Source organism: Melopsittacus undulatus, chromosome 9 (assembly GCF_012275295.1).
Source record: "Melopsittacus undulatus isolate bMelUnd1 chromosome 9, bMelUnd1.mat.Z, whole genome shotgun sequence".
Classification (NCBI taxonomy): domain Eukaryota; kingdom Metazoa; phylum Chordata; class Aves; order Psittaciformes; family Psittaculidae; genus Melopsittacus; species Melopsittacus undulatus.
In genome coordinates, this window is record NC_047535.1 from 36,960,695 (window position 1) to 36,977,225 (window position 16,531).

The window sequence follows — 16,531 nt, forward strand, 5'->3', positions numbered from 1 at the left end:
GCAATAAATGCAAAGACACGTACATAACTATGCTACAAAATAAGATTTGTTTTCTGTTTTCAAAATACAAAACAATTCCAAAATAGTTATTCCTAAATTCCTTTCAGGTTATTTTCTTCACTTGAAAAAGGATCAGATGAGTACTTCCTGATGCTATTATTACTTGGTTTAGTACAACATGAAATCTGTTAGAAAAGTTTGTTTTTTCCTGGAGAGCTTGGAATGGACAGAATTTACATTACTAGATATTTCATACCTTAAAAAGCACTACAATATTACCACAGTAAAAGAAAGCCATTTACTTAGCTAATTTACTCACATGGTTGCTTCTCCTTTCCTCCCCTCTCCTCCCCCTGCTACAGCTTGTAGTGCATCTCTCATTTTTGTCTCGAACACAGATAAGAATGTCACAGAGACACTGAAAGGCCTGATGATTGATTTAAAACCAACAAGAAGCAGTCATGTTACATGGCTGCCATCGATACTTCACCATCTGAGAATAAACAAAGCACTAGATCATTGTAAAACATAATTTACTTGGCTGTGACCAAAGTGACCTCAAAGGGCTTTTCCAAGTCCTGCAGCCACAAGCAGCCACTTAACCTGCAGTCTAATAGCTACTGCAGCCCTCAGAGATACTGATCATTGCTAATTACCATGGATCGGCCCGAAGGCGCAAGGGGTAAATAGGCCTTCTTTCTACTACCATCATGGCCTCCTGCTTGCTCCTTGGCTTCCAGACAGGTGGGACAAGATCGCATCATCCCTTCATACTGGGTAGCCAGACAGCCAGGCCTCCAGACTGACTGCAACATAAGATGACGATTTGCTTTACACAAGGGGTCCTTAAGGAAAACCCAACACAGACCCAAACAGAAGCTCTCGGGGCTGGGTCCTGACCTGCTGCCCAGGGGAGCTGTCCATGGTCTTGCCCAGGGTTCAGCACCCAGCCACCCACCTGCTCTCTGGTGACAAGCGGCTGTGTGGTACTTGGTTGCCAGCTGTGCTTAAACCTCTGCATTGTGATGATATCTGAAAGTGGCCCTTAAAGTCATTTCAGACCACCTAATACTAGGTCCAAGTAGACACTGGAACACACATTCTACATACACCTAGCAATTCATCAGGTACCTGCACTCACAAAGAGCTCTAGGAAAGAAAACTCAGCACATTCTGCAAAGTGTGCTGCAGTGTGTAAGTACAATACTCTTCCTGTTTTCAGCAGGAGGAAGGGTCCTATTTGTGATCTGAAATTCTGTATGAGACACGTTTTAAAATGAGTCACACAAAGAACATGAGGCAGTACCCAGCAATTCATGTGAACAGGTACCACACCACTCAGAGTGAATACATACAGGGATGGGATGTTAACAAGTCAGGTAATATCAAGTCTTTTAAAACAATGTCTTTGTTAATAAAGCACCACCCTGCTGACAGGCTTCTCCCTGCATCTTAGGAAATGGTCAGGTAGAATAAACTTGATACTGCTACTCAGAAGCAGGTATTCCACTGCTGATTTTATGGGTTATCAAACTCCCTGCCATTTTCATGTTCCTTAAATCTGCTCAAGCAGAAAGAAAACTGCTACAGAATACAACTAAAATCACATGCTTTGGTTCTTTTTCATCTCAGTTTTCTTTAAGATTTTTTTTGAAAGGCCACTGGAATTACTTTAAATTCCTTCCCCAGTCCCTACTCGCCAGAATATTATCTCCTGCACTAATAATCCTTTACCTTCACACATGAAATCATACCTTTGAAAAGCATATTTTTACTAAAGCATTTCAAATTCCACCGAACTACCTACCAAGACAGCTTATTATTTCAAGAAACATTCACTTTCCTTGAATGGCTTATCAGGTGGGAAAACCTTGCTGTGAAGTAAACTGATCCTAGGGATGTAGTTTTTAACGTATTTCCTTTAAGGCACTATAAGGAAAGAAGACCTTAAATATATATATGTAAGTATCTTTTATAAGAATTGTTTGGGTTTTTTCCCCAGCTGTGACCCTCAACAGCAAACCCATCTACTCACATATTCACGACACATCTCCCTTGCCATTTAACTTCTCAATGCGAGTAGAAATAAACTATAATAAAGCCATAAAAAGACAACAGACCCATACACCCTGCTCTCCTTCACAGCATATTTGTATTTTCCACACACACACACAACCCTTTTACCTGCAGAGGACCAAGCAATATTTCTGTTTCAGTAATTCAACAATAGGACTCGCATGTAATTTCTCAGCTGTTCCTAAGTACCCCAAAACAAACATAGCCATGCTGATAAAGAAGCTTAGTAAATAAACTACATATTCAAGATAAGTACATGAAACAGGTTGCGTCAGACAGGGTAAAGGGATGGGCAATGGGTTTTTTTCCCCTCATACCTTTCTGCCAGTTTGCCTAATAAAAATTACATTCCTTACAAGTATGCTAACATCACACACGTGGGAATACTGTGCTAAGTCCACTCTAATCAGTTGTTACCGATAAAAGCCTAAACAAAAAACACTCAGAAGGTGCTTAGAATTACTGACAACACAGATCCTATTATACCAACCAACTTTGTGGCATCAGTAAAGAAAAAACTACTACACCAAAAAAAAACCCCCACTTAAGAACAAAGCAGTTTATTTTACAATCAAGTTGCTCATGAAATAAGATACAAGCATTACAATGGCAAACTTTGAAAAAATATTATGTCTGGATTACTGACTTGAAGCATAAATATCCCATCTCTTCCACCAAGGAAAACCCATTCAGACTTCCTCTTATGAAGTGGCTTGGCTTAAATAACCAAGGGTGGAAAATAACGCACACTTAGGTAGGAGGGATAAGAGTAAAATTAAACAGTGGACTTAAAAAAAAGCAGGCTAACAGACTTGAGAATGAGTGGCCAAAATCCAAAAGGGCTGCCAGGCCAAGCAGATTTGCCACAAAGAGGTAGTTTTTAATCAGTCAGTTCCCTCTGACAGGGAGTTACAGCCTACGGTTAGGAAGGAAGCAACAGAAGTTGTCTCATCCATCTTCAGCACTACTGATGTACTGGAACATCTGCTGTGTCTGGGTGAAAGTGTTTCAACACATCTTTAGCTTCATAGCAGAGAATCAAACTCTGAGCAGAAAAGATTAATCCACAGTGATTAAAGACAACACACTGATGGACTCCAATAATATTAAGTGCATTCACTGCTTATTCAGACATCAGGAAAGTACCTCACTTCTCTAGTACACAGTGCTTTACACAAAGACCAGGAGGGCTAGATCTGAAATCAATGCGACTAAGTAGTAGATCTAGAAGGCCTTACACTTACAGCAATAAAGACAAATACAAACGTCTGTTCTTTGGTTCAGGGCACTAGGAAGACTCCTGTATAAAGTTAGGGCAGATGATAACTAACACAACTCCTGTAAGAAAAAAATGTAGGGGGTTTTGATGGGTTGTATATTTGAATCTGAAAAGAACAGAAGAGTCACTCATTTAAAAGGCTACTGAGAGGTAAAGAGAATAAGTTAAACTGCTCTTCATTCCCTGTGTGACAGAGCTGGGGGGCAAGAGCTATGATGAAAAAGAAACTTCAGATTTAATTTCAAATGGTCACTTCATCAGCTCAAAGCGACAAAGTCTCTGTTCCTGTCTCTTCCTGGTTGTACCAGTTCAGTAGTGAGGGCACACACAAGGCAGCTGATAACCTGATTGATTCTTTGAAGCATTAGAAGACAGTCTCAGCAATGCAGTTTCACACTCCCTCTGTCAGAGTCACATCTTCAACAAATCAAAAACCTGGCACTTAACCACATTTTGGCCCTTAAAATACAAAGTCTAACTGATGTCAATGGCCAGTCAGCTGATAGCATAACTTTACAGCAATTGAATAGGTTCACAAACAAGAAGGTGGCAAACTGGCGTGTCAGACCTTAAACAATTCAGCTCTAAGAACAATCTTTCAGTCATTTGTAGATGAACATTCACCAATGAGGCAAAGAAAAGGTCCTCCTCTTACAGCCAGCTACTATAATCAGAACAATCCAGTACAAACTTGCCTTCATTCCACTGAAGGCAAGCATGGCAAGAGTTATCTAGAAAAGGGCAAGTCTGGGTCAGCCTTTCATTTAGGCACTTACAAAAAAAAATCTATTCTTTACATGTCAAATCAAGTATTTTTCAAAGGAAAACAGCCTCTGTGCATATAGAGAAATTCCACAATATATTTCTGTTGTCATTACTTTCATTTCTGTTTCTACATAGGATTCTGTCAATTTATACACAAGTTAGTACCTCCTTCTAGGATTCCCTTCCAAATAGAAGACAGAAAAGGACCACCACACAAAAAGACAAGTGATTTTCCCTTCATAAGTCAAATTTAAATATTAAATTTAAATACCAGCCAGTTGTCTGTCTTCAGCTCTCTGACTTTATACAAAGAGCTGGAGAAGTGATACAGCCACACACAGACAATTAATGCCATTCGAAAGGGAAGCCCACCTCTGCCCTGTTAGCAGTGCCACTTCTCCAGCAGTCCACACGGACAGCCACTTGTTTCTCCCTCAGCACAACCACCTCAGCTGTGCTGGACAGCTGGAGGACCAGAGCACAGAAATCCTCCAGCTTACACACAACCACATCTCCCTGTTTATTTTTCTTGCTGCATCAGTTCTGTGATCCAGCTCCAGAAGCTGTGTCATCCCTTCTGCCACAGCAGCTCTGGGACAGGAGCAACTGTGACTGCTGAGGAGAGGTCACACTCTCCCTTCTGTTCCCAGCCAGAAGTTCCCACTTCTCTGTCACATGAGATCACTAAAAGCCTATTTGTAAAGGCAATTTTTAAGGGGTTTGGAACAACATTCCAGGTGCTTTGTGTATGATACAAAATGGACAGAAACATTTGGACAGACAAAACCATCGCTTCAGCACAGCACTTAACTGAGGGGGAACTGCCAGTTTGCCAGTGTAACTGGTCCAGTGTGAGGCCAGCTTCTCCTCCTGCTAGGAGACAGGCCCAAAACTAAGTGGAAAAGAACATGGATGTCAAACCTGGACCAAACATACCCATCCTTCAGTTGCTAAATATAAGCACTTGTAAGCATAACAAGTTGCTACCTTTTTTTGCTCTAAACTCCTTTGGAAACAGATTAATTTCCTCAGCAGTACCATTGCAAGGACCTTGCTTTCACCTCCTTCTTTCACAATTGCAAGCCCTTTATTGACAATCTGCTTCTAATAGTTCATGGTTTAAAAATATCTGGCCAAAGTCAGGAAGTGCAGCTTACAACCAGGCTTTTGTCTTCCTATTACAAACTTCTTGTGTTCATTTTTTCTTATCTTCACTGAGTACTCCAGTGTCACTCTAAAATACATAAAGATAAGTGATACCATTCCCAGAAAAAAAATCCTATCCCAGCAAATAACACCTGCAGTTCTTCACCTTTTGACACACAACCCATACGAATTATCTGGTTGCATCTCTTCATTCTAAAGCCAGTGTTTACATATCATCATCTTAAAGCACTACCTTTGTTTGCAAACTTTTAAAACTTCTAGTTATGAGGATGCTGACTAAGCAAACGTTATACCAGTGACTACTGCTGTCATTCAGTAACATGACAACTACATGCTTCTATAAACTATGATACATGCGTACATAGTTTTTATAACAGCAATGCAATTGTCTGCTGTGACAGAAACACCAAAGTATGCAAATAGAGTGTGTTAGCAAACTTCTGGCTTAACCACAGCATAACTAGCATGAAGTGGTATCAGTGCCATTCTAACATAAACAGGATATCTTGGCTCAAACTGTAAAACACGTGCAGCTGATGCTCCCTTTTCCCTCCCCCACATTTTGTTAAAAGCGACTTCATGGTCACCTAAGTAATGGCTCTGGGCTTCTTTTCCATTAATCAACTGAAGAGACACTAACTACAGTATGGGACAGAGAGAAAAACCTACTAGAACTGCTCCACGTTGCTGCGATTCCCTCAGAAGAGGCAGGGTTGCAGTCACTGAGCCCTTCTTGCCTTTCCACCAAACTCAAACGAGCAGGTAACCAGTTCCTGCTCATCAGCTGAGCTGCTGCAAGCAGCCACACGAGCTCATCGGCTGCTTCAGCTCCAAGGTACGGAGCAAGCGCGGCAAGTGCGCTGCGATTTAAACCAGCGTGTCTGACTGTGCTATTGACATTGTGACAAGGTGCACTTGCAATGAAACTGTCACAGCCAAAGCCTTGCCTTTTGTATATGTTAAACCCTAGTAATCCTGCACACACCACTACATCCTGCTGTTGCGTTCCAAGGGAATACGTGCCCGCACCAAAAGTGATACTAACAATGGTGCAAACATCAGGAAAGCAAGTTTCAGAAAGTCATGCGCTTTCAGCACTTGACACCCAGCCTCTGAGAAGCAACGCTGTTTACCTTAAGCGCCTGCCTTCAGAGCCCACCGACCGTTCCCCCCAGCCCTGCAGGTGCACAGTCCTGGTCAGAGGGGCATGGGGAACACGGGGAACACCGGAGCTGCCGAGGGCCTCACCTCACGGCCCCGCTCCAGCTCATCTGACACCAGTAAAGCGCCGGCCGCGGCTGCACTTTCTCAGGCCGACGCCCGGCCGGGAGCCCGGTACAGCCCTGGACGGCCTCAGGGCACTGCAGCGAGGTGGTGGCACCATTAACCCGGCCCGAGCCCCCACACGCAGAAGGACCCGTGCGACCGCGGCCCGGCCGCTGCTGCCAGGCCGCTCGGAGCCGGCGAGGCCCAAAGGCCGCGGCCCACCCCCGCCGAACTCACGCATGAGGGTGCTGAAGGCCACGACGCCCAAGAGCCCCTGCAGGAAGATGCCGAAGCTGTCCATGAGGGCTCCGTTCTCGCAGCCGCGGTCCCCCGGCCCCACCGCCGCACCCCCGCCCGGTTGTGGGGGGCCGTCGGTGAAGCCGAGGCTGCCGTTGGGCGGCGGTAGCCCCATGGCGAGACCCGGCCAGCACCCGCCTCAGCGACGCATGGCGGCGGCGGCGACGTCGTGACCGGCGGGCGAGCCCACGCCCCCCGGCCCGCTTCCTGCGCGAGCCACACGCCCCGCTACGTCACCGGCGGCGCCGCAATCCCATTGGCGGAGCCCCGCCCCTGCGGCCGTCGCGGGGCGGCCCCGCAGGGCGGTGTGAGGAGAAGAGGAGCGGCCGGGAGCGGAGCCGCAGCCGGGCGGGGAGCTCCGCTCGGCCAACGGCAGGAACGGAGCTCCCGTTGGCTCCGGTGTCCCGAGGGATCGCTGACAGGGAAGGAGTCCTGAGTGTGCTTCGAGCTGCACCAACAGCAAGAGCTCCGGAACGCACGCAGTTACCTAAACAGAGCAAGGACCAAAGCACTGCCTGCTCTCCCCCTTGCACGCAAGGATCGCAGACATCAAGCGCTGCCTTTCAGAGACCTGACCCATTTCCTCGGTTTTAAGATTCCACAGCTGCTCCCGAACATCTGACGTGTCCCCGTCCATCCCCCCTCCCCCGACCTGGGCACTTACACTGGTGAAAGATTTACCTAATGCTTTGTTTAAACACAAAATCAGCCATGAATCTGGAAATACAACTTGAAGGGCTTACGCCTCGTTACTGCATCGTCCATGCTCCAAAACAGACCAATCTCCCCCAAATACCTCAAGAGTTTTCAGCTCCTCACAACTCCTATAAACCCTTCTGAAACCTGTGGCAGACAAGATGCTCCCTCCTGATACATGCTATTCACAAGCCTTCCGATTTCTCTCGAGTAGATACCACTCTGGGAAGGCAAATAAAAGATTTACATTAAATCCTATATACTTAGGTGCTTAAGGACAATGTTAAACAAATTGATTTCATCTCACTGCTATGTATTTTCTGCACCCAGTACAAAATCAGTTCAAGAAGACTGAAGCGTAGGCAGGAAACAAGTGCTGAGGAGCATATGGGTACAATCAGCTGAAACCCCAGAAAGGAAACAAAAACTTTGCAAGGCTGGCTTATTTCTGAAACAGCCTGTGGATCCTCATGGTATTTAGGGAAACCAAAGTCAGCTCTTTTTTAAGGCTCCAACGTGCTGGGGTAGTGTAAACCTTTACAAACCCATCCCAAAGGAGCAGCAGAATCTGCAAGGTTCACTTTGGATCTTATCAAGCATCTTCTTATGTTCAAAGCAACCCACGAAAGAAAGTACCCTCGATTCATAGGCTCTTCCTCGGCTCCTGTGTATTAATTTCAGCATCCTGTGAAACAAAACCTGTTACCTTTGAAGAAGGCTTCCATTAATAGGACTCCCGCATTTAAAGGAGCTGTATACAACCCAACCAAGCTCTTACCATGATGCCCAAGCAATTGGTATTTACATGCATTGACCTTTCATGCAAGTAACAGAACATGTTTTACAGTCCCCCCCCAACTTTGCACAAGACAGCAAATTGCTTATAGTAAGCAGCATGCATTCATTAACACCAAAACTACCACGAACAGTTTAAGCCTCTTTTTTAATTTTCTTACAACCACTTAAAACTGTCATATACCACAAATTTATGTACAGTATTTACAGACAAAACAAGCAAAATATCCATCCAAAATAGTTTTTAAAAAATCCTCTGATTAAATTGTTACACCTGCTCAAACAATGGTGGGACTTCATAGGCATATTTTCTTGTGCATGTTTCTCTTCCATGTAATACTTCAGTCTCACTGCATATATATATATATTTAAAAGTTAAAAGAAAGATAAAACAACAAGCAGAAGGGACACAACACAATATGCATTTAAATCTTTGTTTAAGAACAAGCAGCTAATTAAAAAAGGCAAAATACAGGAAAAGTGCATCAGTTCCAATGAGTTAGCATAAGAAAGAGGCCCACAGGTGGAGAGCAGGTACCCTTCAGGGCAGAGTCTCCTAAAAGACCTCTGATTGTCTATAAAGATTATTTATTTAGAACAAACTGGGGGAAAAAAAACATAACAATGAAATGAGAGGAGAAACATGACACCTCCAGACTGATTTTGTTCTCCATGAGGTTTCTTGGAAACTCGTGCAAGAGCTTTCAGCGTGGGCAGGAATTCATTGGTGTCCGGATTTCATTGTTCATTCACGTCACTGGAGTGAGCCGTCCCCAGATCCCAAGCAGAAGGCCTACTCCTCTTGAACTGTGCAAGGCTAGAGGGCTTCCACAGGCAGTTGTGCTAAGTCACTTAGACCTACTGCCTCTGAATTGTGTCAGCGCAAGATGCGCTCACTTCCACGCCTTAAAGCTCAGCTTTACACCTAACACAGTGACTTTGTCTTCTCATCTAAAAGTCCATTTGTAAGTCTGGTGCATTTCAGAACAACAGATGTAATCTTGAGGAAGCTAGAAATGACTGCGGAGACAAAGTGTCACTAACCTACTTACCTTAACTCATTTTTTGCCATATTTCATACAGATTATTAATATTTTTCTTTTAGAAAAAACACTTCACAATAAAAAGCTTGTTGTATCTGGTGCTCCCAAGTGCCATTCTAATCCTTCACCCAAAAGGCTGCCTTTGTAAACAAGGCTACATGCATGTTTGGGGAAGGTCGGCAGCACTCTGAAACAGGGGTTCAGCACACAATCCCTTTAAAATGGAGCCTTCAGCCACCATCTGAAGTCTCCTGACAGAGCCAATGTCTTTGTGCTTAGTTACTTTTAGGTAATTTGAGCTCACAGTAGGCAGTAACCAGCCTGTCACTATGTGACAAGACTGGTTAAGGAGTAGCTTTGTACAGGATCATCCTATTTTTGGCTTTCTGGTAAGGCTACTTCATCTAATAACTTTTCCTCTAACAACAGATTTGGTCCAAAGGTATGCAGTCTCCAATATGAGCTTGACAGTTTTGAAGCCTATTCCATTACATTCAAAAATCTCACAAGCCACTTTGCTTTTTGCCAACAACTTACCAAGTCTTTGTATACAGAGAAATGGAGTGCTCAGTCAAATCAACTGTAAATATATTTACACTTCTGCAGACCTAGCAGCGAGGTACTCCTTCCCTCCTTTAAAGCATCACTGGAATCAAGAATAAACACTAGCAAATCCTTAAGAAACAATAAAATACAGCTGAAAGCTTTGACAAGGAAAAGTAATTTTACCATTCCCAAACTCTGTATGTACTGTTTCCATTAATTCCAGGAGACACTGCAAGCACTCCTGGAGTTCTATACAACACATACATGATCTGCCTTTTACTTCATTCCTCAAAGAGCAACTCAGAAATGTTTAGCATTAGAAAAAAGTAGTCTTCATTCACCAGGATCAGTGCTGTAACCCTCTGAGTTCAGTTTAGGATGGACTGAAGCTGCTCAGGCTTTGGGGGATAATTCTACCACATTAACCTTCTATGACATTTTTGGAGGTCAAATACTTCTGTTATGGAATCGTTGGGGTGATACAGACAGCTACAGTAGCTCAATAAAACCCTTCTGCCTAACAAGGTTTAGCTTAGCACAGTACAAGAGCTGTGTAGAGGCACCACCAGGTTTCTAAAGCTATGACGTGCAAAACCAAGATTGTACCTATGAAAATACACAAGAATACAAACCCTCAGTACGTCAGCCAAAGGTAATCTCTTTTTACCATCCACATAAACAGTACATGAGGCCCAGTGGAGGGCACATTTTCTTGTACTGAAGACATTAGTAAGCCATCACTGTACTCCATCTTTGCCATATTTTATGATGAATGATGTGGTAGAGGACAGCACAAATCCCTGAAGACTAAATTACTGCAGCCCCAGCAATTCCTGCTGGTGAAACATCGACAAGACTCAACCATCAGCTATCCAAAATCCAGTTTTGAAGAAAGAGAGCAACTAAAGCAGCGTGTGAGCTGATTTCAAGTCACGTTGGAGTAAAATGAACAAATATAAGTGCAGTTGTGTCATCTGCCACACACAGAGAAAAGAGGAACTTGAAACAGTCAAGTAGAAACACCATTCATCAAGATAAAGCCCCAGTTATCCCTTTTAAATCCAGCAATAAAACAGAGTGCATTTTTTTTTCCAGGAAACAGAGTGTACAGTACCCGTGTGCATAAAAACATTTCACAAATAATGAAAACATCCCTTTTGAAAATCTCAACAAAAATAGATCCCATTGGGACCAGACTGTCAGTGCCTCCCAAAACAAGGCAGAAAAATCCAGCCTATAAAACATGCCAAAGGTGACCAGTAAGTATCCCACTAAGTTCTGAAACTGCTGACTGCTTTATTTACTGCATGGAAAAAAAGTATGACATTTGTATTTAAAACCCTAGGCATCAAGTTAACAGGTTCACTAAATCATCCTTTAAGCTCTGTTCTCTCCTGCCAGTTACTTAAAAAGACATCTATCTGCCCACGGGGAAAGGTGGAAGCAACATCTCTTGGCTATGCAGGTCAGTTCTGCTGGGTATCAGTGTAATAGTGCTCTGGAAAGCCTGAAGAATGACAAATCTGACCCAAAAGCATCATCTTCTACCCCAGAAGTTCTCTGCTGGTCAAGTTTCTCAAGACAAGATGCTGACAGCAAAGCAGCAGTGTTTCTTTCAAAAACAAGCCCAATGGCTTACCACTGAGCTTGCCCTAAGAGAGTGGAGTACAGGTGCACAACCTAAGCAGAATATGAAGAGCCATTTACTGGCCACATATCCAGTGTGAGGAAGAAGTTGGCACACTTTGATTTCAGTTTGTGTTTTCAGACTCTGTTTACAGCTTGGGAGAAAAAGTCATCCTAGCTACACACTGCCCTCCCTCAGCTATTAAACAGCTTGTCTGACATTTACTTTTTCATTCTGGAATGGTGAAAAAAAGCCCGATTTAGCACTTCTGTAAATAGTGCTGCCTTTACTAGGCAGTTTTTCTAAGGGGCAAAAGAAATAAACCCCAGTTATTTCGCTGCTTACTCTGAACAGTTTTCATTGAAGGTAGCTCCCCCTCAACATCTATGTGGCAGATGCAGACACAGACTGTGCAAACTTCACCTCCTTGCTGAATCCTACAGCTCACAGCAGAGTAAATGATCACATTAGGCCTAAGAGATGCTTGAATCAATTCATTTGACCAGAGTAACCAGTGTTTATCAGAAACCAGCAAATGTGTCTTTCCTAAAGAGGTATCTGCAGTGAGCACCTTCCTACCTCAAAGACCTCAGCATGCCAGGAGCTTTCTGCAAAAATGTATTTGAACAGAAGACAAAGGACCAGGGCTGCACACACAGCTCCTGCCTATGCTCCCCCAAATACTGTGAGAATAGGCAGAGTCAATGCATGCAGGCCAGCTGAAACCTAATGCTTATTTGATGCAGACCTTAACCCTGATGTAAGGTCCCCCACATCCTTAATGGAAAGTAATGTAAACCCTGTTACTTGAAGTGTAAAGCACAGGTCTACAGCAAGTGGTTGATAGGGTATTATTATCCTGGAGAACTAAAATCAGCAGTTCTGTGGGTCTACTGATGGAACTAGATGTTCCTTCTAGTCCTTGTCCTTTTCTCTAAAACAAGCATACAACCCTCTTCTCAACCCCTCACATTTTCACCAAGTCTGATCCTGAGCAGCTATAAACAGTTAAAAATACAAAGTCATGCTCATAAGATAGCTTCCAGTATGCAAACACTGGCCCAGCTAAGTTGCAGTCCTCTACTGATGGCAGTTTCCTTAGTGTATTCTCTAAAAAGATGTTCAGGTAGCAAAGCAAAAGTCTGCTGACAGGCTCTGTGTATATGGCCCAATTGTTTGCTATAAGAAAAAGGAAATAACTTCACACAATTCAAAAAAAGAATAAAAATCTGACAACCAAAATACAGAAAATGCAGAGGCACTTTCTCTTTCCTTCCTTTTTTCCTACAGTCCACCTGTAAGAGAAGTGCAAAATAAGTAAGTTTTCTGATATATGAGAGAAAGGAAACATACAGGTTAAGCCTTACACAGGTTTCAGCTAAAGCTTTGGAACAGAAGCTCTGTATGCTCTTATCAGGTTTGTACTCCTGACATGCCTACAGAAGAGAGACTGTTGTGCAGCTACAGATGATTTGTCCAGCCTAAGTAGTTCCCTCCTTTCTTAGTTCATCACTTCTACTGTTCAGGCTACAGAGGTAGTAAAAACAAAACAGAACAAAACCCCAACAGCAATGAAACAAAAACCAACCAAGCAAACAAAAACCCCAAAGGAATCACACCCTTGCTATACTGTACATTCAGAACCCTGTGGCCATGTTGTTGTCCTTACAATGAACAAATTCATTAAAAACTCAACATTAACACACGAATGTGCAAAGAGCACATTCCAAAGTCAGTGCTGTGGTAAAGCAAGTTTTCTTCCACAGGGAGGAAAGGGAATTCTGTGAGTCATCAGGAACAGAGAAAGGTTACTTCTGGCAGCCTACATGCTAACGTAAACAGGATCCGTTTCTCCTTTTAAAGTTCTGTGCCAACAGAACTATTGAAATGTCATTTCCCACCAGAGGAGACTTTCTGTAATCAGTAAAAAATACATTAAAAAAAGGGAACCATAGAGCAAGAGACTATTGTGTTCCCGAGCTGGCAGCTGGTAGAGTAGCCCCTGTGTTTGCACTGGCATTTTGCTCCAGATGTTGTCTTCCTTTTGTCAAAGTGAAAACTCGAGGCTGACAGATGCTCTTAGGTCACCAGGGCCTCAGTTTAATTTAATTTGGCTTTCCTTGCTAAAAAGAAAGTAGAATGTTTTTGTAGTTGTGCTTCAAAGGTCCATTTCAAGTTGGCTGCTCCTCAGTTAGCAAACTGCTGGTAAAAGGCAAGCTTCACCCTCTCAATGTGATGGCAAAGTTTAATAGCTGGCCCGAGCTTCAAGTCCATACACTCCTGAACAGTGGGCAGGGTCAGCAGCAGCAGAGCCTGGCCATCAATTTCCTGTCAGAAGACAAAAACTCCATAGTGACTTTGTGTTTTTATATTCCTTACTTCTTCAGCTTTGACTTGCTGCAGTTTCAGATTCATGACCATTAGTGAATTATGTATTTTTCATGCAACCCCATGAAGCTTAAAAGTCTTTCTTTCTCACAACAACTTCACTTCTTTCTTAAAATGACAGCTCAGATTCACTGCCTAAGGGACAGAATCTCTTGAGATGCTATTATAAAAGAAAATAAATAATCAATCTAGCAGCAGAAACCAAGGAAATTTCATGCAGAAAGTAAATGTACCTCACCTCTGCATCTGTCTATAGAAACAGAAATTCTACAAGGAATATCTTCTGCAACATCTACCACAAACCATACTCATAATTAGTTCTAGTAATGCAGTTTTGATAGGCAATGTTTTTTTATGTCAAATGTTAACCAAGATGCAAATACAATGTTAACTGATGTATGTACTCTAGTTGTCCTACTTTAAGACAAAAATGTTCACTTGTGCCGCTGTAGAACACTATGACACCTGCTGTTAGTCTGCAAAATAGGAAATATCATCTGGAAAAGTCACCACCAGTGGCAAAACTCCGTCTCCTAGAAAACAGGCTCCTGCCTACAACCCAGATTTGGGATTTGGGTGACCCCCAGACCAAATGCTCTCTATTGGGTACTAAGAAACCTGAAGAATTTTGATTGTTCCCTTAACTCTTCTCTCCCAAAATGCGGAAGGTCGCACACGTTTGTTTCCTCAAAAGACCATTAGAGAATTAAAGTAGCTTCTTTTGGTGATTCGTTAGAAGATAAGCAGCAAAGTGACAGATTCAACATTTTAGCAGACAAAAACTAATACCTGATCAAGGAAAATTCTTGCCAGTGGTGCACAGTCAGTGGATTTGAGGAATCGTACAACGTCAGCCACGCTCCACTCCAGAGGGTTACTGTCCAGCTGCAGCTTTTCAGCAACTTCCATCTTTATGTCCTAGAGAAGCCACCCAGCACAAAAACGATTCCCAAAATATTACATATGGAGTGGACCAACACTCCCCTCTACTCCACCACACTCAAACATTCAGCTGCCAAATAAAGGTCTAATGAGAGGACAAATTGGAGAGGTTTCCTGGTTAGCAGAGATGTGCAGAACAGCATTGTGCTGAGAGTGTAGGCTAAAACATCATTGGAGCCATTAAGCAGGGATCTACAACCAGGATTTGGTCAATACCACATCACTGCTCCAGTTGAACCAAGAAGAGTGCTAGCAGCTGGGAAATGAAAAGCTCACCATTCTGTCTACAGTTTCCTGTTTAGTCTTCTATTACAGTGCTGTAATAAGGCCATAGTAAAAATGGTGTATTTATTCTGTAGTGTCTTCACAGTGCCTTTTATGGGGTAGCAGAGTATCTTACATGTATGATGATGATGGTAAATACTCCCAAGATATTCATTCTTGCCCAACAGTGAGGAAGCTAGAACAGAAATCAACATTTAACATTACCTTTGGCGAAGGAGGTTTATTTTCATCATCAGAAAAGGAAAAGGTCCTGAGCTTCCTCTTCCGCTTGTCTCTGTCCTGAGCCAGGGAATGAGACAGTTCACTCTGTGTAGGAGAGGATGACAGTGATTTTTTCTCTGATATCTCTGATTCCTCAAGCAATTCATCTTGGTGCTCTGACGTACTATCCTCAGTCAGAGATTCTTCATCTACCTCATCCTGGTCATCCTCTTCTTCTCCCCCACTGCCCTGAAGATGTACAGAAAAAAAAAGTGATGAAATAAAAAAAAATACAAAAATGGGAAGTTTAGGACAAAAACTGTAACTGCCACCCAACTGTCAGCTGTAAGCTGAGCTTACAAGCAACTAACTTGTTTCAAATGGAGCTGGTCAAAGATCACATACTGTATCTATCAAAGCTGTTGGCAGTCTCATACCTGGGGAGATCCAGCTGGAGTGTTATCCACTGACGTTGAAGAACGCTTTTTCTTATGGACAAAAAAATGTTTTCGTCTCTTCCGTCTTTTATTTGGTTTCTTCATGGCTACTTCCAGGTTACTGTGGCCACCCGGAGGCCTACCTATCCGCTTGTTTTTCCGCTTCCCATAATAGTGTGCTACCAGGACAGAAGAAAGGAGCACCATATTGAAATGTACCTTCAGTGTCACTAGTTATGTTTGTCCATCATCAGGACTGGAAAAATCAGTAGAAGGACATTTTCCTATTGAAATCCCAATTCTGCAAAACTTCAGAATGAGTATGTCTATTCTCCTCTTCATTTTGGGTTAAGGAAGAAGAGTTACCAATCAATTTTATTTGCCCTATAAAGATTTAGTTCCTCCACCTCTGAGAAGCCCCAAATGATCAGATTTTGTAAAAAAAATCATCAACCACAGACTTGGTCTAATTTAATGGTGCATTTGGTGATGTTTTACAGTTTTTAAACAAGACTTCAATGGACTGTTTGTTCCTGCAGTGTCAAATGGTTAAAGTTTGCCTTAAAAAACCCCTAAAACTCCTAAAAGCTAAGAAAAGAGCTTGATGGTGTTTTATTTTGTTGCACATCAAGTTGGTAAAGGAATCCAATGCCACCTTAATTACAATATCAGAGGCAGTTCTTGTTCCAGAAGTTGTCTTCAGCAGATAAAGCTTTAAGCA

The 16,531-nt window shown here is 42.8% G+C and overlaps 2 protein-coding genes across 2 annotated transcripts in view; both read right to left on the reverse strand.

The window, feature by feature from the left end:
- MUSTN1 (musculoskeletal, embryonic nuclear protein 1) overlaps positions 1–6,997 on the reverse strand; it is a 42,569-nt gene extending 35,572 nt beyond the window's left edge. The window contains exon 1 of the mRNA XM_013131011.3: positions 6,791–6,997. Within this exon, the coding sequence (XP_012986465.3) occupies positions 6,791–6,965 (175 nt within the window). The 5' untranslated portion in view covers positions 6,966–6,997. The remainder of the gene's footprint in view (positions 1–6,790) is intronic.
- A 1,786-nt stretch (positions 6,998–8,783) lies between these two features.
- SFMBT1 (Scm like with four mbt domains 1) overlaps positions 8,784–16,531 on the reverse strand; it is a 75,440-nt gene continuing 67,692 nt past the window's right edge. The window contains exons 18-21 of the mRNA XM_034066355.1: positions 15,811–15,989; positions 15,377–15,622; positions 14,735–14,863; positions 8,784–13,885 (exon numbers count right to left, since the gene is read on the reverse strand). Coding sequence (XP_033922246.1) covers positions 13,745–13,885; positions 14,735–14,863; positions 15,377–15,622; positions 15,811–15,989 — 695 coding nt within the window. The 3' untranslated portion in view covers positions 8,784–13,744. The remainder of the gene's footprint in view (positions 13,886–14,734; positions 14,864–15,376; positions 15,623–15,810; positions 15,990–16,531) is intronic.